Raw genomic sequence first — 22,750 nt, 5'->3', positions numbered from 1 at the left:
GAAGAGGTCCCAGATGGATGTGAGTGAAGCTAGGCGGAGCTAAGTGGAACGAAATTCATCTGGCGAGGGTCAGGTTATTATGCACGTGCATTTCTGCTGAAATAGATGCCCGATAAGTGCCCAAAAAGCGTTGCAATATGGCCGGCGAGTGGAGGTACTTGCCTAAAAGGATTTTGGTCCTAGCTCGAGTTGCTGCAGCCAGCAGCTAAGGCAGCCGTGTTCATGCTCCCAGTGTGTAGCGCTGTAGGTGCAGCAACTCAAGCAAGGTAAAACCGATTGTTTCAGTTTTGTTCATACCGACAGTACTCGGTGACATTGAGAAATGGAGATCTACTGTATGTGAAAAATCACCAGAGTTCTCCTTTAAGTTTGAGCAGTAGTTGATTTTCAAAGTTAGTTGCACTCATCCTTGGTCGCTTTGCAGTGAACAGTAATCCAGCACAACTGAAAAGCCCCTCACAGGCAGCTGAGGCAGGCAGGCCAATGTTGAGTTGCAGAGTTTTTTTTTATATTTTGAAACGAGCAGAAGGTTCAGCAGATTAAAGGGCGTCGAACTGGGGGGAAAAGTGGGAAGTATAGGGCCCCAATGTAGGAGAGGGCCCTTGAAAAGTGGAATACGGGGGGCACAACATTTTCACCAGGCATTAGTAATAACTCAGGTAATCCACAAATAAAAAATCCAAACAACTCCATAAGTAGAGTCATGTGTAATGAAGTGGAAATACACAGGGGAAAAGTATTGAACACGCTAAGAAAAGGCACTAAGGCAAGGAAAGGAACGAGCTGGAATCTTAGAGAGTAGTTATCCTTGCTATCTGTGCAAATGAATATAATCTTAATATAATATAATATAAGCTTGGTTAGTAGCCTACATATTGATGGGCTATAAAAAGGTTTTTCATTACCAAGGTGTCACACAAGAAACATTTCATGATGGATAAAAGCAAAAGCTCTCCCAAGACCTTTGCAACCTTATTGTTGCAAAACATATCAATGAAACTGGTTACAGATGAATTTCAAAACTTCAGAATCTTCCAGTTAGCAGCATGGGAGCCATTGTCTGCAAGTGGAAGGAACATCACTGCATCATCAACCGGCCATGCACAGGATCTCCCTCGCAATATTTCTGACCAGGAGTCAGAAGGATAGTCAATTCCAAGAGCCAAAGACCACTTTCGGAGAAAGCTCCAGAAAGACTCGAAGGCAGCCAATTCAATTAAATTCAATTAAACAGTTCTGGAAGTAAAGATCAGGATTCACAAGAGGGACCCATGGAATCTGTTTAGAACAATGGGCCAAAATCACACCTGATACTGTGACTAATAAGTTTTGTCATAGGAAAATGTCTTGATGCTGTCATTACAAACAAAGGCTTTTCCACAAAGTATTGAAGAACTCACTGGAAGTTTAGGCTAATTACTGAAAAAAAGTCTAAAAGCGTTCAATACTTATTTCCACCATATATTTATTTTACCTTAATATTTTAACTTCCAAATTAATGTCAAAATGAATGTCATACTGAAATGTAAAGTTTGACTGACTGGATGTTTATACAAAACATAGTGAAAACTGTCAAAGGTCACTCTCACTCTCCCTTGCTAAAGAGCTAAATGGTTTAGTCCTGCACGATTCATAAGGTAGTCTATCTTTTGTTTATTTAGTTGAGCATCGCTAGTAGTGGACCGCTAATTGTTGTGCTGCTGGTGCAATGTCTTTATCCAAGAAGTCAGGTTACCAAAACAAATGCCAAAACAGGAAAAAGAGAGAAATGAGGGGAAACAACTGCTAATGAACTACTTTCCAAAGAAAGGTGAGCACAAACGCCAAAACACGAAATCCCATGGTGTTTGCTTGAATATCTCGCAATCATAGTGCTAAAACGAACTGAGACAACCCATTGAAATAGCGGAAAATACACTTTCATAGGTTAGGCTACACATGTAATCTGGATGCATCTCGTGATCCAGCTCCATCTCAATCACTTTCAGAAAGACATGGCGCCAGCTTGATTCATGTCCTGTTGTAGGCTACATGCTGATCATTATCACTAGGCTAGTGGTTTAGGGCGGGATTTTTTTCTCTCTCCCTTTCTGTTTTCGTATGTCGTATCGTAAGTAACGGATGGGATTTTTGATGTAGCTGGCACAATACTTCACTCAAAATGTAATCAAGTAAAATTTAAAATACCCGATTTTATAAACTACTTAAAAAATACAAAATACACAGAAAAAATACTCAATACAGTAACGTGAGTAAATGTATTTCGTTACTTTCCACCTCTGCATGTTGGACAATATACAGTACAGTACCAACCCTCATGCTTGCACAACAGCTCCCCCAGGCTATTCAACACTTCTTGAAAGCAGACAACTAACCTGGGTCAAGATCAAGGATAGCTCTTAGCGCAAGGTGCTAATCAAAGCAGGTTCACATCAATACTAAATTATAATCACAATAATGCATTGGTTAGACCACAAGCACTGTCCAAGCATGAGCAATTTTGCTACAAAATTCTGCTACAAAAACAGAATGGTAAAAATGAATAAATCTTTCATTCTGGATAAATAATCTGATTCTGAAATAGGCTACATGAAATGTGTAAATTGTTTAAAATGTATTTCTCTTCCCCCATTAACTTAACAGAGAGGATCTGACGGCATATAGTGCATTGATTGTTTGATCTGAATTGTTACAGTATATAGTGCTCCATTTATTTGAAAGGCTTTCTGAAAACAAAACTTGAGAGGAAAGTTATTCCCTCCACCCTTTTTTTCACTTGACTAAAATAATAAAATAAATGACATCCAATGTATCAAGGTTCATTTATCTAACTGACACAGTGTCTTTGTGTGGTCACAGAGCACATACATTAGCCTGGAAAATCCAGACCCTGGTAATCTAGAAAGATTAAGGGTCTGGCTGTTATGTTCACATAAATACTGGTTATGGGAACTACTTTTAGTTCAAGTTCATGGGACTACTTTTATGTTATGCGCATGATACCTTTGAGGTAGTACTGAGCGGCGCATTGATACACTGAACTAGAGCAGTAGACCTTCGGCAGAGTAACAAAAATCCAGTAAAGACTATGGTTAACTTTACTCCAGTGTTTAATTGATGTATGTTGTGAAAGAGCAATACACAACAGAATTGGCGACGAAGATTTTAAAGAAGACATCGTGTGTGTGGAAGCTTTAATGGAAGTTTTCCGTCTGCAAGTCAATATGGCAAGCCATTTTAACATTTACCCGCTAAGTTTGACTATCCGGAATTAAGATTTGATATCAACAACGTCTTTCTGACTAGTCGCAATTACATTTTGGATAGTTGGAATTGTCATTCAAGATATCTGTAATGTAATTGTGACTAATCGAAACGTCAGATAGAGATATCTGTAAATCAGTTTTGACAAGTGGGTGAACAGGAATAAATAAATAAATAAAATAAACTTAAGAAGAACAATAGTGCGCTTCAGTGCTCTTGCTGGATCAAACCCACTAATAAATAATGGCTTCGCCATCCTGTGGTCTTGCTGGATCAAACCCACTAATGACACAGACACAAGTGTATCAAACTCAGATGTGGACACAACTCTGGCGCACATAGAACTCCACTCTATGACAGACAGTGACAGACAAATAATATGGGTGACCCCAGAGATTGAAGGAAAAACATTAAAGATGGAACTGGATACCAGGGGGGTATACTACGAAGCACGTTAGACATATCTAGTCTATGTAGACATATCGAGGCTTGACAAAGCCTTGACTCAGGGGTATACGTTAAGTGATACTACGATTGCAGTTATGTGATATATTTGTCAAACTAGGCTTTCAGCTCAGATCTGTGCGCTGCTCGGTGTTGGAATGACTTTGGTCAATCGTAACGTGGAGACGCACAAGACCGCCTCTCTATTTAAAAAAACAATTACTTCGCATTCATGAGCGAGAAGCTTAATCTACACTGCGGTCATTTTTGTGTCTAACCTTAACATCAAATAAATCAATTGTCATCAGTTGTTGTATGGTATGCACGTCCATAGTGGGATTTTGCACGCACAGCACTATTAAAGCGCATTCGAGATCCAAAATGTTAGTAGAGGCGGAGCTCCACCTGTAAGATATATGACAGAATCCTACATGTGAGAAGACAATTGATTGGTCAGTGTGCGGTAGATTACACGATTTGAGCTATAACTTAACATAACCTCCTCCCGACCAGGTTTGGTTGACAGCATAAGATACCATGGTGATATAGCGACACTAAAACAGATCTACTTTCGTGTCACAGCATAGCCTGGCTTTGAGCGCAACATACCTCGCTAACCCACTAATCGAGATTCGTAGTACACCCCACAGGTCTGCGCTTTCACTCATATCACTGAAGGAGTACAAGAAAAGTTTGCAAATCTGAAACTAAAACGTACACCAGTGTTGCTGAAAACATATACAGGAGAAAAGGTGGGGCCAGCACCCCAAATTAAAGTGAAGGTGAAATATGAAAGCAAAAAGAAAATTCTGGATTTCTGTTTAAGGGTGCTGAGGGTGCTGCAGCACCCCCTGCTGGCAGGAGATAGATTTAAAAAATATATTATGTATATTTTTAAATAATTACTAATTCGCTGTCTGACATTATTTATATTTTTGTATGTGAAATGATGAGTCAAATAGCAAAAAAGGGTTATGGATAGGTTTAAATATAGGCTACTAACAATTAACAGTTATAGAGATCAACGTGAACGTGAGTCAGTTACTGTAAGAACCGTAGCGTGGTTTCATCTATGTGATAGCGATCAAGTGTGTAGGCCTACGGTTGATATAGGCCTACATATTCTATGCAATTTACACGTTCAAAAAACCCATGGATAAGCTGAAAGAAACTTTAATTGTGTTTTACAGTTTTGCAAAAATCATAAATGCATAGCTAGTAAAATCATTTCACTATCCTATAGTCACTAAGATAGAAATTATTAGGACACATACTTGCTGTGGAGACGACACACTTTAGGCTATTCAGAAATTATTTGCGAGATCATTGCAGCCTGATTATTAGCCTATATTTAAAGCCTAACATCTCTGGTGTGGTTAAAAGTAATTTTCCTTAGGTATACTGAAATAGGCTAACAATGTCAAGTGCGCTTCTGTGGGGTTAGGGTGGGCGCAGTAGACTCGGAGTGCTGTCGCTGAACATTGGAATTTGTGGCTGCCCAGGACTTTTTCTAAAACTTTCGCTATCACCCACAAGACACCGTGACTAAAATGACGTGATTTAGCAGTCAAAATCCTAAACATGTCCAGGGGGGGGGAGAAATCGGTCGGACATCCATTATTTTTTGTTATTCAGCACCCTGGTCAAAAAATAGGTTCTGGCGCCCTGGGCATTGCCGGCACACAGTGCTAAGTCAAAGTCTGCTTTATTGTCAATTTCTTCACATGCCAAGACATACAAAGAGATCGAAATTACGTTTCTCACTATACCACGGTGGAGACAAGACATATTTTACCAATTAAGTCCACAGACAAACATAACATTCAAGTAAACAATAAAAACTAAAAGAAGGCACATACAATGAAGAAATAAGAGCAGCAAAAATTGGGGTGAAATTGTGCAATTGTGCATAGACAGTCAATATAATAGTGCAAAGTCAGGCCAATAAATGGCTGAGGTAGTTCTGTTTGACTGTTTGAAGTAAGCAGGTGGCATAGTGGTGCAAGTTATGTAAGAGCAGCAGAAGTGTGTTGTGTTTACAGGACAACAGGACAACAACAACAAGTTGCAAAATGTGCAAAGTGTGCAAGTGTACAAGTGGAGTAGTGCAAGTGGAGTAGTGCAAGGCAGCCATTGTGGGTCCAAAGTCCAGGATGTTATGTAGCTAAGGGTGGAGGGGGGAGAGAGTTCAGCATCCTAACAGCCTGGTGTATGAAGCTGTTGGTGAGTCTGGTGGTGCGGGAGCACAGGCTTCTGTACCTCTTCCCAGAGGGCAGTAGATCAAACAAATTGTGGGTGGGGTGACTTGCATCACTCACAGTGTGGTCGCCTGGGCATGGTGAGGTGGGTGGTGTAAATGTCTTTCAGGGAGGGGAGTGAAGCACCAATAATCCTTCCAGCTGTGTTCTCTATGCTGCAGGGCTTTCCTGTTGTATTCAGTGCAGCTTCCCCCCACACAGCGATACAGCTGGAGAGGATGCTCTCAATGGTGCCTCGGTAGAAAGTGGTCATGATGGCTGGTGGAGCACTCGCCGCCTGAGTTTCCAGAGGGAAGTAGAGGCGGGCTGAGCTTTCTTTCGCCAGTGATGCAGTGTTGGTGGTCCAGGAGAGGTCTTCATTGATGTGCACCCCCAGGAATTTGGTGCTGCTCACTCTCTCCACCACAGCACCGTCAATGGTCAGTGGCAGGTGTTGGGTGTGACCTCTCCGGAAGTCAACAACAATCTCCTTGGTCTTGCTGACGTTCAGCAGGAGGTTGTTGTCCCTGCACCACGTGGTCAGAAGGTCGACCTCCAACCTGTATTGAATCTCGTCGCCCTTGGTGAAGAGACCCACCAGAGTTGTGTCGCCAGCAAATTTCACTATGTGATTGTTGCTGTAGGTTGCAGTGCAGTCATCGCGGCCAGCAGGGTGAAGAGCAGCGGACTGAGCATGCAGCCTTGGGGGGGCCCCCGTGCTCAGTGTGATGCTGCTTGAGATATTGTTGCCAACACGTACTACTTGAGGCCTCTGACAGAGGAAGTCCAGTAGCCAGTTGCTGAGGTAGGTACTGAGTCCCAGTTTGTCAAGTTTGCAGATGAGTTGTTGTGGTATTATGGTGTTGAATGCAGAACTGAAGTCTATAAACAGCAATCTCACTTATGAGTCTCTTTTTTCCAGGTGAGTGAGGGCTGGGTGGAGGGCAGAGCAGATTGCATCCTCTGTGGACCGTTTGGCTCGGTATGCAAACTGGAAGGGGTCCAGGGTGGGTGGATTTGATGTGTGACATGACAAGCCGCTCAAAGCACTTCATGATGATGGGTGTCAGTGCCACAGGGCGGTCATTGAAGCAGGATGGAGCAGTTTTCTTCGGCACAGGTATGATGGTGGCAGCTTTGAAACATGATGGGACGATGGCTTGCTTCAGGGAAGTGTTAAAGATGTCTGTGAAGACATCCTTAAGCTCCTCTGCGCAGTCCTTCAGCGCACAACCTGGGATGTTGTCTGGGCCTGTTGCCTTACGGGTGTTGATAGCAGCAAGTGTTCTCTTCACGCTGTTGGCAGAGAGGCACAGGGGCTGCTCGTGTAGAGGGGGAGGGCTCTTCCATGGGCAAGTGCTGTTTTGTGCTTCAAAGCGAGCAAAGATGCGGTTCAGATTGTTGAGCAGAGGGATGTTGCTCTCACAGTTCTGTGGCGCGGGCTTGTAGTCTGTGAGGGCCTGAATGCCCTGCCATAGGCTTTGTGCGTTCCTGCTGTCTTTGAAGTGGGTGGTTTATCTTGTGAGTGTATTCCTTTTTGCTTCCCTTGATGCCACGGGACAGGTTGGCTCTCGCTGTTCTCATGCCAGCTTCATCCCCAGCTCTGTAGGCTTTGTCTCTGGCCCTCAGCAGCCTGAGGACATCCCTTGTCAGCCATGGCTTCCAGTTAGCCCGAGTGATGATGTCTTTTGTGTGGGTCACATCATCGATGCACTTGGTGATGTAAGAGGTTACAGTGTCTGTATACTCCTCTATGTCTGTCTGGTTGTTGTAAGTGGCTGCCTGCTTAAACATTTCCCAGTCTGTTGTGTCAAAGCAGTCTTGAAGAGCATCGGAGGCTCCCTCACCCACACTTTTACCTGCTTACGAACCGGTTTGTTTGCTTTTACTCTTTGTCTGTATGCGGGCATTAGCATAACAGTGATATGGTCAGAAAGTACAATGTGGGTGAGGTGGGTGGCTTTGTATGCTCCTTTGTGTGTAGTGTAGACCAGGTCCAGGATGTTGTCTCCTCTTGTTGGAAAATCAACATGCTGGTGTAGCTTTGGAAGAACAGTTTTAAGATCTGCATGGTTAAAATCTCCAGCGAAGATGGTGAAACCGTCTGGGTGTGCCATCTGTTGTTCACTGACAGCCTGGTACAGTTCACTAAGAGCCGCGTTCCTATCGCTGTTATTGTTGGTAGGCAGGATGTATACTGCGACTAGCAGAATCGCAGTAATTTCCCTTGGCAGGTAAAAAGGACGGCACTTTATGATCATACACTCCGCCAGTGGTCAGCAGTGTTTGCATACTACTACAGTGTCCCGGCACCATTCGTCACGGATTTAAACACAGATTCCTCCTCCTCGTGATTTTCCTCCATTTACAATGGCCCTGTCTGCTCGATAGCATGCTAGCTGCTCCAGTTGTACAGCAGAGTCCGGTATGTTGTCATTTAACCAAGTCTCAGTGAAGATGAGCACACAGCAGTTACTCACTGTCCGGTTCGTTGATCTCAGCAGTCGTATGTAATCCATTTTGTTGTCCAGTGATCGTACATTTGCCAGGAGAATGGATGGTATGGCTGGGCGAAGTTAGGCTGGCAGCTAGCCTGGCCCTGACGCCTCCTGCTTGCCCCTCTTCTGCTTCCTCGCGACACCGCTTCCGGACTTTCTTTCCGGGAGGAGTAGCAGGCGAGTCCAGTGTTGTTGCAGGCCGGAGTAGTCCGAGTTCCTTTAGCGTCTCTGTTGCAAAGTCCAGAACGCTGCAAAACTTGCTTTTGCAGATATCAAGTAGAAACTGCCTGCTGTACTTGTAGTACGATGTAGTAAGGCGAGACGAACGCGTAAAACTTTCGGACAAACACTTTTTAAACAAACAAAACACCGTACGGTTGGGACAGAGAGAGGTCGCTGCGTGTGCACGCGCCGCCATCTTGGATGTACTACTTGGATGTACTGCTACTTGGATGATATAATTGTAACAGGCCAGGACAATTGCTCTCATCTTGCTAATCTGGAAGCAGTCCTAACTAGACTAGCCGAATGTGGACTGAGAGCCAATAAGGACAAATGTGACCCTGCAAGGCGAAACCAGTCGTCTTGCGCACAGTGCTATTTTGAAAAAATCCACGATAAACAAACGTACGGGTTAAAATGTCGAATTTCACGTTTTTGCATAATTCGACAGTATACAGTCTACACTTTCATATTGTGAACAAATTTCACGGATAAACATACGTTTTGACTGTTAAACCCTGACTTTATTTAGGTGAAGATTAAACACATTAGCAGTCATTCCATTTGTCAACGCCGCTATAAGGTTTTTACGGTAGAGCTAAAATGTAGCCTACTCATTAGGCTACTCATTAGTCAATGTGTAAGCTCTCTATCGTTGGCAGATGTAACCGAATATGAATGTGAAAGACTTGCCTTTCAGGGCACGAACGGTCAAAAGCACAAACTTTTAGAAATATCCTGGCGTTATTTTACAGACCAGGAGAAGTTTTCCATTGACGTAGCACATTTTAAAAGTGGGCCTATAGCCTACACAATCTGTGTACATAGAACTTCTTCTCCCCTTACTTCCCCCGAAATACATTAATTATATTCTATAGTGACACCTTATGACTGTCCCAGGTATTAACTAGGGGGCAGAAAAAGACACTCACTCGGTTGATAAAACTGGACATAGTCAGTCATCCGCTTCAAAGTCACACTACCGTAAGGCTAGTAATAGCTGTGTCCTCACACTATCGCACGTGACAATTTACTTAAAAAAGTGATTTTCTCCTCTTCTGGCGTATCGTGACAGGTGAACCATGCCAACTTTGGATGCGGTTATCTTAGCGATACTTTTTGCAATACCCTTGATATACATATCGTTGGAAAGCTTAGTCAATGGCCGTTCATGTGACATTAACTTAATTTTGTAAATTTGACCACAACGACTGGTTTCGCCTTGCAGGGTCACAAATGTGAAATTTTCAAAGACTCCACTGAGTACTGTGGGCATATAATTGATAAAGAAGGCCTCCACAAATCACAGGACAAAATTGACGCTGTACTGAGAGCACCTAAGCCCTGTAATGTAACCCAGGTTCGCTCATTTTTGGGACTGATAAATTATTATCACAAATTTTTACCAAATCTGTCGACAGTACTCCATCCGTTGCACAACCTTCTGCAAACAAAGGCAACCTGGAAATGGACTACACTGTGACTTGGCATTCAAGACTGCAAAGGAACTGATATTGTCTAAAAAAAGGTCTTGACTCACCACAACCCGGACTTACCGCTTCGTTTGGCGTGCGATGCATCGCCATATGGCATCGGTGCTGTCCTCTTCCACAAAATGCCAGAGGGCTCAGAACGTCCTATAGCCTTCGCCTCTAGGTCCTTAAGTGCTGTGGAAAAGAATTATGCACAAATTGATAGAGAGGGATTGAGCCTTGTCTGGGGGGTGAAGAAATGTAACCAATATTTGTATGGGAAACGCTTTACGTTGATTACAGACCACCAACCCCTAGTGGACATTTTTAACCCAAGAAAATCTATTCCGACAATGACAGCAGCACGCTTACGAAGATGGGCATTGTTCTTAGGTGGACATGACTGTGATTGAGTACAAGGGAACGACACAGCATGAAAATGCTGATGGACTCTCACGATTGCCATGTAAAACAGAGGACAATACATCTTCAGATCCAGCAGAGATGTTTCATTTGACCCACATGGAGAACTTACCTGTCAACAGCGTGCAGATCAAACAAGAGACCAGCAGAGATCCAACTATGGCTAAGGTCCTTGATCTTACGGTAAAGGGGTGGCCTGCCAAAAACATAGTGGGCTTACCTGAATACTTCAGTCGACGTGAACAGCTATCCGTGTGCCATGGGTGCATCGTGTGGGGCACCAGAGTCATAGTGCCACCCAAGCTGCGCTCCAGAGTCCTCGGAAGACCTTCATAGGGGACACATGGGGTTTGTAAAGATGGAGAGCCTTGCCAGGAGCTACATATGGTGGCCAGGCATTGATCACCAGATTGAGGACATAGCCAAGAGATGCTCTGGATGTCAACTGACACAAAAAGCAACCTCCACTGGCCCCTGTCCACAGCTGGGAGTGGCCAACTGCTCCATGGCAAAGGATTCACGTAGACTATGCAGGGCCATTTCTAGACAGAATGTTTCTTGTTGTTGTTGACGCATATTCAAGGTGGCCAGAAGTTTTCATAGTAAAAAATGACACGTCCACAAAAACAGTTGAAGTGCTTCGCACACTCTTCGCAAGAGCAGGATTGCCTGAGCGACTCATCAATGACAATGGTAGTCAGTTTACATCAGAAGAGTTCCAATCATTCGTCCGTAAAAATGGAATCAAGCATACAACTGCTGTACCTTACCATCCTGCCACAAACAGGCTTGCTGAGCGCTTTGTCCAGTTGTTTAAGCAGTCAATGAAAACAATGGGCAATGCTCAGATGCCACTGCCAGAGAAGATGGCAAAGTTCCTACATGCGTACAGAAATACTGACCATACTACAACTGGTCAGGCTCCCTCTTTACTGTTCATGGGAAGGCGGCTGAAGTCATGTCTAGATCTGCTTAAACCTGACCTTCGCAGAGATGTGACGCAGAAACAGTCCATCAAAGCTGCACCACGTCATGTCAGAAACTTTGTAATTGAACAACAAGTGTTGGCAAGGGATTACTGGCAGCGTGGTGGCAGTGTGGTGAGATCCTGTCAAAGACAGGGCCTCTTACATACACAGTGAGGATTGGACGTGATGTCATCTGGCAACGTCTTGTCGATCAACTGCTAGATGCAACAGCTCATCATGCGACACAATGCGACAACACAGAGGATGACACCCCTGTTCATGAGGACTCTGATGAATTCATGTTGCCGGTTTCAGATAGTCCTGATAATGACAACGCCACACCTGCTAGTGTGGATGTCCCCGAGGTTCCTGTCCAGGACTCTGAGCCTCAAGAGAGATGCTATCCTGAGAGAGCTCACCATCCTCCTCAAAGACTGGAATTGTAAAAAGAAAAAAGAGCTATGCATTGTCATTGTCTCATGTTTAATGTTTGCGTGTGTTAGTGTTTTAAGTGTTCAGCACTAAGGTGTGATGTTGAGTTGTGTAAGACCTAGTAGAGTTGTGTAAGACCTAGTGTAGTAACTAATAGGTTAATTATCAGTAACAGGTTATGATCTTTCCATTAGATAGTTATGGATATGATATTTCTGTTATATGAGATGGACATCAATGCTGCAAAGGAGGAATTGTTATGTTCACATAAATACTGGTTATGAGAACTACTTTTAGTTAAAGTTCATGGGACTACTTTTATATTATGCGCATGATACCTTTGAGGTAGTACTGAGCGGCGCATTGATACACTGAACTAGAGCAGTAGACCTTCGGCAGAGTAACAAATGCAATGTAACGTGTCTATAACAAACATCCAGTAAAGACTATGGTTAACTTTACTCCGGTGTTTAATTGATGTATGTTGTGAAAGAGCAATACACAACACTGGCCCTGACCAATGTAATGGCCCAACTCAAGGGGCGGCACCAAGTATGCATTTGAAAATCTCACTGCACGCAATTCGACCAATGTTTACTGACTGATTAATTGCAGCGCTGTCCTCATCTGTTTAGCTTGCCTCTGGCCTGCCTATATCAGATACACCGATGTGATTGGTTCCTCGCGATGCAAGGGGTAAACTTGCTGCAACTAACAGCTAGAGCAGCCAGGCAGTTACAGTGCTACAGTCTGGGGGGCATTTTTAAAATCAGGCTGCCAGAGTGTAGCACTGTTTTTTTTTGTACCAACAGTTTTCCTTTAAGTTATGATGCAATAATGTGCCAATAATACTTTTTCCGGTTCCAACTGTTCCCGAGCTGCTCGTTTCCCCCCACAGACAGTAAAATAAATTATTTTCTTCGCTATTCAGTGTGACCGATAAGAAAATTGTCACTTGCTCCCTCAACCTAACAAAATCCTATTTTTCATGGAGGCCTGGATGTTACCCTGAATATATCATCTGGCTACACTAATAACTAATAGCTAGTAATTTGTTTTGATTTTTTTAACCCTCACTGAAACAGAGGTGATGGTGACACGGGTTTACAGTCGTAAGAGCCGTCTTGCTGCGCTAGTAAATGTTTTTGGATGAAAGAACGGTCGGCCCCATGACGTCGGACTTAGGAATCGGACAGCTCATCATTAGTGACCTCATAAAAGGTGACAACCAACCATATGGAATCAATTGCTCTTGTCTGATAATTGCCGTCCTAAACATTCCCAGCCTCTCTGCTTAAACAGAGTGTATTTGTAATCCAGTTCTGTCAGACTCAGTCCACATATCTCCTTGATGAGATAGGCTCTCTCTGCCGGTAGTGCTGATAGCCTGTCCAGCTGCTTAGAGATTTAGGGGGGAGTAAGATGAAGGCTGGTTTGACGTAATGTGGACGTCACAGGCTAAAACTGGACTCCATTTAGGTGTGTCCATCAAGCGTGACCATGGTCAGGTCAACACTCAAACCCCCAAAAAAGTGGGGAGCGAGGGAATGACCAAATGAATGAGTCAGCCAAAAGTTTTATGACTTCCTGAGTTTATTGTATGTGTGTGTGTGTGTGTGTGTGTGTGGGCTGGAATTGCAGGCACTCAAAGGCATGTTTAAAACACTTTATGAATGACCAACCTGTGCTTGTCTGTAGTGCTTGAGTGAGGCAGAGTATTCGAAAACCAGTTTACACATGCTTCTACACCTGATTCTTTCTTTTTTCATTGTTTAACCTTTGTGTGTGTGTGTGTGTGTGTGTGTGTGTGTGTGCGCGCGCGCGCGTGTTGTGTATGCGTGCATACGCTTGTGTTTTTGTTTGTGTGTAGTAACCCTGATTGATGGATTTTTCTGCTGGGGCAATGTTGTGTAAGGACCTGTGGGAGTTGGAAAAGCTAACATATGTGCTGTTTGGGCCAGACCAATCACTCTGATATTACTGCTTAGACTCTTGCTCCATCTGCTGGTTGGGAAACAGCAGACTTTCCATTTTTTGTAATATGCAACTATGTTCATTTAATTTGTCAGTATCACTACATGAAACTACCCACCATGTCCATACCCACAATATCTCTGGTCACTTGTTTCTTTGTAAGCTGTATCAATAAGTACGCGTTAAAAAATAGGCCTACATCATTATATGATGCAATACCGCACCAGTACCGATAGAGGCGCTCTTTGCGGAAGTAGATGGAATGCTGACTCGCTTTTTGACAGAGGAAGGAAGAGGAATCAAGCCAGCCGATAGCCTTCCATAGTATTTGATATCGTTAATAAAATCTGCCTAGTGTCTGTGGCGTTTTAAAACAAGGAATCATGTCGAAGAACACTGTGTCCGATCGTTTCAGGAAAGTAGATGTGGACGAATACGACGAGAACAAGTTTGTAGACGAAGAGGATGGGGGCGAGAACCAACTCGGTCCAGATGAGGCAGAAGTTGACTCCCTTATCAGGCAATATCCTTTCAGATTCAGGCACGAATTCTTGTACCTTTAATCGGTTTTAATGTAAAACCACGACATCCATTCATGCCTTCAAGTGCCTTGTTAGTATAAGTACAACGTAAAGCATACTATTGATTCGTTATGACTGAATGTGAATAGCCTTTACGCTAACTTAGCTGTAGGGTGTGGTGGAGCGATGGCTTTTTTTTTTTCTTTGCTTGCTTGTTATTGTTAATATCTTTCAAAAACCAAAGGCGTTGCATTTCCTTGCTCTAAGTACTAGTATTGAGATACTTATTGAAATTGACAGTCAACTTGCTTTCCGTATTCAGAAGATGTGAATGAATGGACAAGAGCTGTAGCTAGCCGCTTAGCACACTAACAGTGTAGCTGAATTACTTAGTGGTAGTGGCGAAATTGCTAGTGCTCAGAATAATTAATTAGCTAGATTGATGTCAAGTCTGTCGCCTTGCAGTATATGCAGTATTTCTAACCAGTCTGGCGGCACAAGAAAGCTATTGTGTGTAATAATTTCCATATAAAAGCCTTTTCAAATCCCTCGACTTCACAAATTCCAAACAGGAGTAGGATATAGCTATGACACAGTATTTGTTTTTTTTTAAGAGTATATTATTCATTTTAGGCTATCTTATTTAGGAACCTGGGGTAGGAGGGCGAGCTTTTGTGCAGTCTGCCCAGACTTGTCGTAAAAATGCATTCCTCAAACGTACGTACTTCTCCTGGCTATCTGTATGGTCCCTCTCTGCCTGGCTGCCTTTTATGGTCAATAGATACATTAAGATTTGCATTGCACTGCACGGTGCCAAACTGCACTTTTCTGCAGTTAGATGAATTTAGTGAAGCGCTTGTAATAGCATCATTATGAGGAAGTTGATTTTCAGTCCATATATGTCGGTGTGTGTGACTCAAAAGGTACTTCCTGTTTTATGAAGACCAGATTAGATTGCGTGCTAATTTTCTCCGAAGTTGAAAGCCATACGCTTTAGGCCTAGATGCAGGACTTTCAGTATTTTTCTAGTTGTATGCAGTCGTAACTGACTTATCTGAAATCTCTGATTATGACACCGACGCAGTGTTTCATATTATATGCTCAAACTGACATGATAACAAGTGTTCGATCAATGTCAGAGTAAGTCTCCTTGAGGCATGTTGTTGTTTTCTGTATACTGCTCCCTTGTGGACTAGTAGTGAAATTCAAAAATATGAGTATCCAGAGGCTTCAGGTTGCTTATCATGAATATGGATACTCAAGAAACCCAGGTGCTGTAGTGCAAGTGCAGGCGTTATTGAGCAATTTTATGTTTGCATTTATATGTCGCCTGGCAACTGTCAGAACATCATTGTCAAATCAAAGATTAGAGCCATACATTATCTTACACTCTGATATAAGTGTCTTTTTTAAGAAGTGGCAATGCTTTCTTTTTAAATGCATGTTATGTGTTGTGTGTGTTGTATGTGTTGTCTGAATGGAATAGGAGTCTAGCAATAAAGATGATGACGACGACGACATGCGATTGATACCTTAGGTCTTCTTTGTCATGGGGGAACTATCTTCTGCATCGGTCACCCTTAGGGGGTTTGTTGTTTACATTGAGTGCTTGTTAGATTCTTTTCCCTTAACTCCTAACCCTTTTACGGGGAACCTGATGGATGCTCTGCAAGCTGTCCTAAAGAACCCTCCAATCAACACAAAGAACCAGAACGTCAAGGTTAGTCCAGTTGGTGATCAGTTTAAGTTCTGCCTCTATTCATCTCATTTGGCATACAGTACATGGAAAAACTTTGATTTAGTATTGGGTTGCCTCGATAGTGTTCATTTATGGTTTCCTTTGGTTTAATTTGCCTTAACTCCGTTTTTTTATTAGTTTATTTTGCTTGAATTACATTGAAATACATTTTCATAAAAGGTGAATTTTTTTTTTTTTTTTTGGAATTAGATCTTTCAGAAAGTTTAAAATGGCAACAGTCCAGGTAAAAGTGAAGCTGTGACACATTATATTTCAGAGGAAGCTGCTGGTGAGGGCTTGGATAAATACAATGTTCAAAAGCAGATGTGCTCTTCCTTTGAACTAGGCTGTGTGGGTTTCATGTTTGAAGCCCACAGACCTTCTCTCTGACCCTGTTACAGGCTCTACTGTATTACTGTATGTAATGCTGCTTTGTGTGAAGTTTTTTTGCCTTTTTAAGTAACACCAAAAATGTTGAATGGAAGTGTTCATGTTGAGGTGGGAGGTTGAGATCTGCCATTTATCATGAAACCACTTGTGGATTTCATGATAAATTTGTGCTTAAGGTTGCAGAAAGTTTGTAAAGAGTGTGTGTTTTGTGTGTGCGCCTGTGTGCGTACCTGCATGCTTGTATGTATGTGAGATGGAGAGGTTATTGTGGCTAAATAGACCCTAAATGCCAAACATTAGAACATGGGTTTGAGATGCTGTTGTATTGGTGACTTTATCCTACCTTGAGTTGTATGTGAACCACTGCACCCTAGTCCATGTGGTTCCGATTCTGGAGGGATTGTGGACCAGATTGGCGGTGCACTGAGTGGACTGGATCGGACCCCACACTCCCGGCACGTCCATGTCAGTCCACTGGCCTCAGTGTGGTCCGCTGCGCCGCTAAGGACTAGTCATCACCTCTTAACATATGTTATGTGTTGTGTCGTGTGTGACGTCATGCTGTGCTCTGCTGCAGGACCGTGCCGAGGGCTTGGTGCTCAAGGTGCTCAGCTCCTTTAAGAGCAGCGACATCGAGAAGGCGGTGCAGTCGCTGGACAAGACCTCGGTGGACCTGCTCATGAAGTACATCTACAAGGGCTTCGAGAAACCCTCGGAGAACAGCAGCGCCGTGCTGCTCCAGTGGCACGAGAAGGTGAGCGCTCACGACCTTTGACCCCTAAGAGCAGGCAGTTGGTAACATCTGGATTAAAGACTCCTAGAGAACACACACACACACACACACACACACACACACACACACACACACACACACACACACACACGATCTCTCCTCTTATCTGCCCACCATTTAACACTGTCTGCCACCCAGATGTTGGACAACCAGGTTAAACTGGATTTAATTGCATTGTATTTATGGCTGATTACAAGTTATCCTATGAATATGAATTATAAAAGAATATTTAGTATTTTTCTGACAGAAATGTAAATATAAATAAACCTCATGTTTATGCATATACTGGTGTTATGGGCATGCAGATAATATGTTTTCTCCATCTCTCCCTTGTCTTTGTGTCCTCTCTGTCCTGTCCCCTCTCTCAGGCTCTCTCAGCCGGAGGGGTTGGCTGCATAGTGAGGGTTCTGACAGCCAGGAAGACAGTTTAAGCAGCTGGCGGGTAGCTCTCGGTCAGACACACACACACACACACATACACACACACACACACACATACATACATGCACACACACACACACACACACACACACAGGAGTATGAGCTGGTACTTTAACACGGTCCTGTGGTGAAATGCCCTTTCCTCATATCTATTCTTTCTCTCTTTAGTTTCCAAGCTATTTAACAGAGCTTTACACACACACACACACACACACACACACACACACACACAGAAAAACATGCTTCATTGAGCTTTCAGGCCATCTGTGTTCTACTTACACCCGTACACACACAAACTCAAACAGCAGTGCCATCACTTTAGTTAAAGTTAGTTTTTTAGCTTCGCTTCTCTCAGGAAAGCCTCCCGGCTTGTCACCTTAAGAACACACCTAGCAGTTTTTTTTTTTTTTTTTTTTTTTTTTTACTACACCATATTTTAAACACATCAGTGGAGTTGGACTTTGGACTCTGCTTCCTCCACCCCCACTGCACCCTAGTCCATGTGGTTCCGATTCTGGAGGGATTGTGGACCAGATTGGCGGTGCACTGAGTGGACTGGATCGGACCCCACACTCCCGGCACGTCCATGCCAGTCCACTGGCCTCAGTGTGGTCCGCTGCGCCGCTAAGGACTAGTCATCACCTCATAACATTGTGCACTCAGACAGAGATGCCTTTGAGAAGGGACTCGGCCAGACATCTGGGACTTTGCTGTCAGTGGGACTTACCCCCCCCCACCACCACCACCACTGTCCTCCTTTGCTGTCAGTGGGACCTACTTACCCCCCCACTACCCTCCTTTACCTTTTCCAACCCAGCCTGAGTGTGACTGATGCATTGTGCAAACCAACAGTTGTTGCGGACTCTCTTAGGACAATATAGTTGTTATGTCTGTTGTTATGTCTCTCTCTCTCTCTGTTAGTGTGGTTGTTTTGTCTGCGTGCCGGCAGATGGGACACATCTGCTCTCTAACCAGTGAACCACCTCTACGTGACCTCAGAGACAGTGCTCACTGTACAGCAGAGAAAAGAACATCAGTCTGAACTCACAACGGTGCTTCAAGGATTTAGCCTGTTTGGTTTACATTCCATGCGTCTGTAGAAGTGCACAGTCGGGGAAGTGTGGCGGGGGGGGGGGGGTAGTTGACGGAGCGGAGACTAGCCAGACAGGGATTGAGATTGGGAGACAGAAGGGGTAGGGTTAGGTTGACAGTGTATATGAGCTGCTCTTCGGGATTAGGATTAATATCCACGAAGCTGCGTGCTCTCTTCTCACCACCGCCTCGCTTAATCCCGGCTCCCATCATGCAATAGGGCATTAGCTACCTTGCTTAGAACTCATGATCTCCCAGACATTAATCTTAATGCACAGCATTCACCTGCACACGTGCGACACAGAGAGCATGTAAGGAATTACGAACAAACTTTTGTATTATTGTTAGTTTGCATTTTGTTTTTTGTAATGTCACATTGATCGAGTGGCCTGGGCAACAGCTCTGTACTCAGCTGGTTGTCGTTCTGGAAGATTCCAGGTGTTTCGACATCACATCCCGTCAAGAGTGTGTTGCCCTAATCCCTCTGTGTCCTAATGGTGTGACGGATTTGAGCAGTGATGGACATTAACTGTGTGTGTGTGTGTGGTGTGTGTGTGTGTGTGTGAGTGGGAGTGCTTGATTCACTTTGCTCCGGCACTTAATGCCGAGTTGTGCAATGGATTCCACTTGTCTCTTTTCTGTCTGTTGTTTCGTGTCTCACTGCAGACCCAGGAGTGTCAGTGTTTAGCCATGTCCAATGGTTATACAATTGGGGACCACATGTCTATATGCCATTGTTTTTTTTTTTTTTTTGGAAAGGACCATCATGTTATGTTTTACTGTCCTGCAACCTTTCCATTTGCACCCAACAGCCATTGCCGGCAAAATGTCATGATCACGTGACCAAATGCAGAAGAAGTAAAAAAAAAAAAGAACCAACCAACCAATCACAATGTACCAAACTGGTGTAAAGATTGCCTTACGTAATATTCCTTTTTTATGTTTGTGCTTTTTGGTGAAATTAAAAGATTTATAAATATGCACGTGGTGTAGGAGGCTCTGTTGGATACATTGCTTATATGTTTTCCTGGTGATTGAAACATGATCATCATGTTCTACACACAAGAAAGTTCACACTAGTTGATTTGTGTCATACATTTATTGTTTCATTTTTTACAAAAAGACATGAATAGCGTACAGTATAGAATCATATTACAGAATAAAAACACTTATATACAAATATTCAAAATAGAATACATCTTAGGTACTGACTGATGTCTGTGGCTGTATGGGACCACAGGAGTAGTGGACTGTGGGCTGAAGTGAAGCTACGAGTGAAAGCGGTGGGGCTATTATGCAATGGGTTTGTATGCTTACCTGAGGTTGGGTGTCAAATGGGTGGGAGAGGGACAACCCAAGCCCATTGGAGTTTCATGTCACCCACACAAGCACCATCGCTTATTTCAACTATGCCCCCTCTCGCTGATACACCGACCTTATCCATTTTCAAGCACATATTAATAAGTTAGTAGGTAGACGTAGCCATTTGGTTGCATTTTTTTCTCCAACCCTCAACTTGAAATATGCCTGAGTAGGCCATCTAACCGTTTGGTTCTGCCTCATCCATCTCATCACTTGAAGCTCCCTGTACAGGCCAACAATGGAAGAGAGGTTTGGAAGACCTCCAAGACACCAGGGGGCGATGTCGAGCCATTCAGTTGGCAGTTCCTCTGACAGGTGATTGGATATTTGGATTCAATTTTTTTTGTTTGTTCAAGTGTGTCCAACAAAATTATCACACATGCACACAGATACATACACACATACACACACACACACACACAACACACTCCCACACATTCATATACACACTCAACCCAACTCTTGCTGAGAAAGAGACATGACCATTATTTTCCATCCTTTTTTCTCTCTCACTCGTTCTCTTTTTCTTTCTCTCTTCCCTCTTGCCATCATAAAGTGCTCCTTTAATAGGGATAGGCGGACACGGCAATGTAGACGATGAACGTGGTGTGGTAGTCGATGTTGCCGTCGGTGCCGTACGACAGCGCCCGCACCTTCATGCGGTAGGTGTGCGGCTGGCGCAGGGGCCGCGTGGTGAACAGCACCCCCTTGAGGCCCTCGTCGCGCAGCGCGAACGGCATCTGCTCATCCTGCTCCTCCAGTGCCTGGAAGGTGGTGCGTGGGTGCACCACGCCCTCCTGCGTGTAGGCCACCAGCCGGATCAGGTCCTGGTTGGCGGCGATTCCGAACGGCAGCGACAGAAGCTTGTACTCCAGGGCGTAGGGGCTCAGCGCACACTCCAGGTCGTTGGGCGGGCAGTTCTTCAGGCAGAAACTACACAGCAAGCAAACAGAACACAGTATTGACAACACTTAGTTGCTGCTAAAGTTCACATTCCAATAATGGATTTAGCGGTGAGGTGTGTAGTTTACACTGATAAACATGCATGCGTTTCTACAGGTAATGACCATCAGGGGGAGTGCCGATTTACTACACTGGCAGAAATGACTGAGATTGCTTTGCTCTAAAACATGTGGCTTGACGAAGCTCAGCACCATGTAATGTTTTGAATCATTCTAGTAGACTATTGCACTTCTATGCTTTTATTTATTATTACTGTTTGCTTTTGTTTAAAGCACATTGAATGACCTCTGTGTATGAAATGCGCTATATAAATAAACTTGACTTGACTTGAATTGCATATCGAACTGTATGATTCAGTTGAATTAATGCCATACCCTGTTGCACCATCTCTCTGGTAGTTGGGGGGGCAAGGCGTGTCGATGCACTGGTAGCTGCCCCTCATGTTGAAGCACATCCTGTTGGCTCCACACTGGATGTTCTGCTCTTGACACTCATCTATGTCTGTGGAAAGACAACAAACGCAATGCAAATCTAGGTACATGTCGGGTAACAATTAGAAGGAAGCCAATAATTCACAGTAGGTTTTGCGGTCTGTTCCCAGAAGTTTTTCCAGCACGGTCACTGACAATACCATTGAGACTGACCAACTGAAACGTGTAGATAAGGTAGTGTCCTGTGTGAACTGTGATGGCGTGGTCTTACCCTGGCAAGTCTTGCCGTTGGTCATGAGGCGGTAGCCGGAGGGGCAGAGGCACTTGTGGCTGCCAGGTGTGTTCACACACTCGTGCTGACACGTGTCACGCTGCTCACACTCATTGATGTCTGCGGATGCGGCCACACACACACACATTAATACGCACACAACGACACACACGCGCATTCACAAACACACATCAATGCATACACAAATACATATATGTAAATGCCATAGCCTACTCTATTTCATCTAGTCAGTTCACACATGAAGCCTATTCTATCCAGAAGTATTTGCTTTCAAACTTGCACACATGTATCCCATCAGTCCTACATGAGTCATGCGAGTCACGCCGCTCTCCGCAACTGCCCCCCCCCCCCCCGTTGCCCATAGTTACCTACGCAGCGGCCAGTCCCTGGCCTGAGCCCTGGGGGGCAGGAGAGAGGGTCAGGGTGCGAGCGTGGGTGGAGCGGGTGTGCGGCGTGCCGGCGCGAGCGCGAGGGTGTCGCCGGGCGCTGGTAGGAGTCGAAACTCTGCGCCGCCAGGCTGTGGTAGCGCCGGCCACCGCCGGACGAGCCCTGCCACCCTTGGTAGCCATAGGTGAGGCTCTGGTAGCTGGGCAAGCGCTCCAGCCCGGCGCACGACTTGCCGTCCCCCAGGAGGTGCTGGCCAGGCGGGCACACGCAACGGAAGCTGCCGGGGCTGTTGGCACAGCGGTGGGCGCACGGAGGGGGCACTGCCTCGCACTCGTTAATGTCTGCCACCACAACAGAGCCGCCACGGGCAGGAGAGTGGACGAAGGGGGGGGGGGACGAGATGGAA

General features: G+C 44.4%; 2 protein-coding genes across 2 annotated transcripts in view; one reads left to right on the top strand and one right to left on the bottom strand.

Moving 5' to 3' along the window:
* The first annotated feature begins 14,197 nt into the window (after positions 1-14,197).
* Positions 14,198-19,890, top strand: arpc5b (actin related protein 2/3 complex, subunit 5B). The gene is made up of 4 exons (XM_048253748.1): positions 14,198-14,457; positions 16,103-16,175; positions 17,161-17,337; positions 17,745-19,890. Exons 1-4 carry the CDS (start codon positions 14,318-14,320, stop codon positions 17,805-17,807), a joined length of 453 nt encoding a protein of 150 aa, XP_048109705.1. The 5' UTR covers positions 14,198-14,317; the 3' UTR covers positions 17,808-19,890.
* Positions 19,891-19,993: 103 nt separating this feature from the next.
* The window catches only part of hmcn1 (hemicentin 1), a 115,147-nt gene continuing 112,390 nt past the window's right edge, over positions 19,994-22,750 (bottom strand). The window contains 4 exon segments of the mRNA XM_048252902.1: positions 19,994-21,204; positions 21,609-21,735; positions 21,937-22,056; positions 22,326-22,731. Coding sequence (XP_048108859.1) covers positions 20,835-21,204; positions 21,609-21,735; positions 21,937-22,056; positions 22,326-22,731 — 1,023 coding nt within the window. The 3' untranslated portion in view covers positions 19,994-20,834.

The sequence above is a fragment of the Alosa alosa genome, chromosome 9 (assembly GCF_017589495.1).
Source record: "Alosa alosa isolate M-15738 ecotype Scorff River chromosome 9, AALO_Geno_1.1, whole genome shotgun sequence".
Lineage (NCBI taxonomy): Eukaryota > Metazoa > Chordata > Actinopteri > Clupeiformes > Clupeidae > Alosa > Alosa alosa.
Note: the sequence above shows the minus strand (reverse complement) of the source record. Positions and strands in the feature narration are given on the sequence as shown.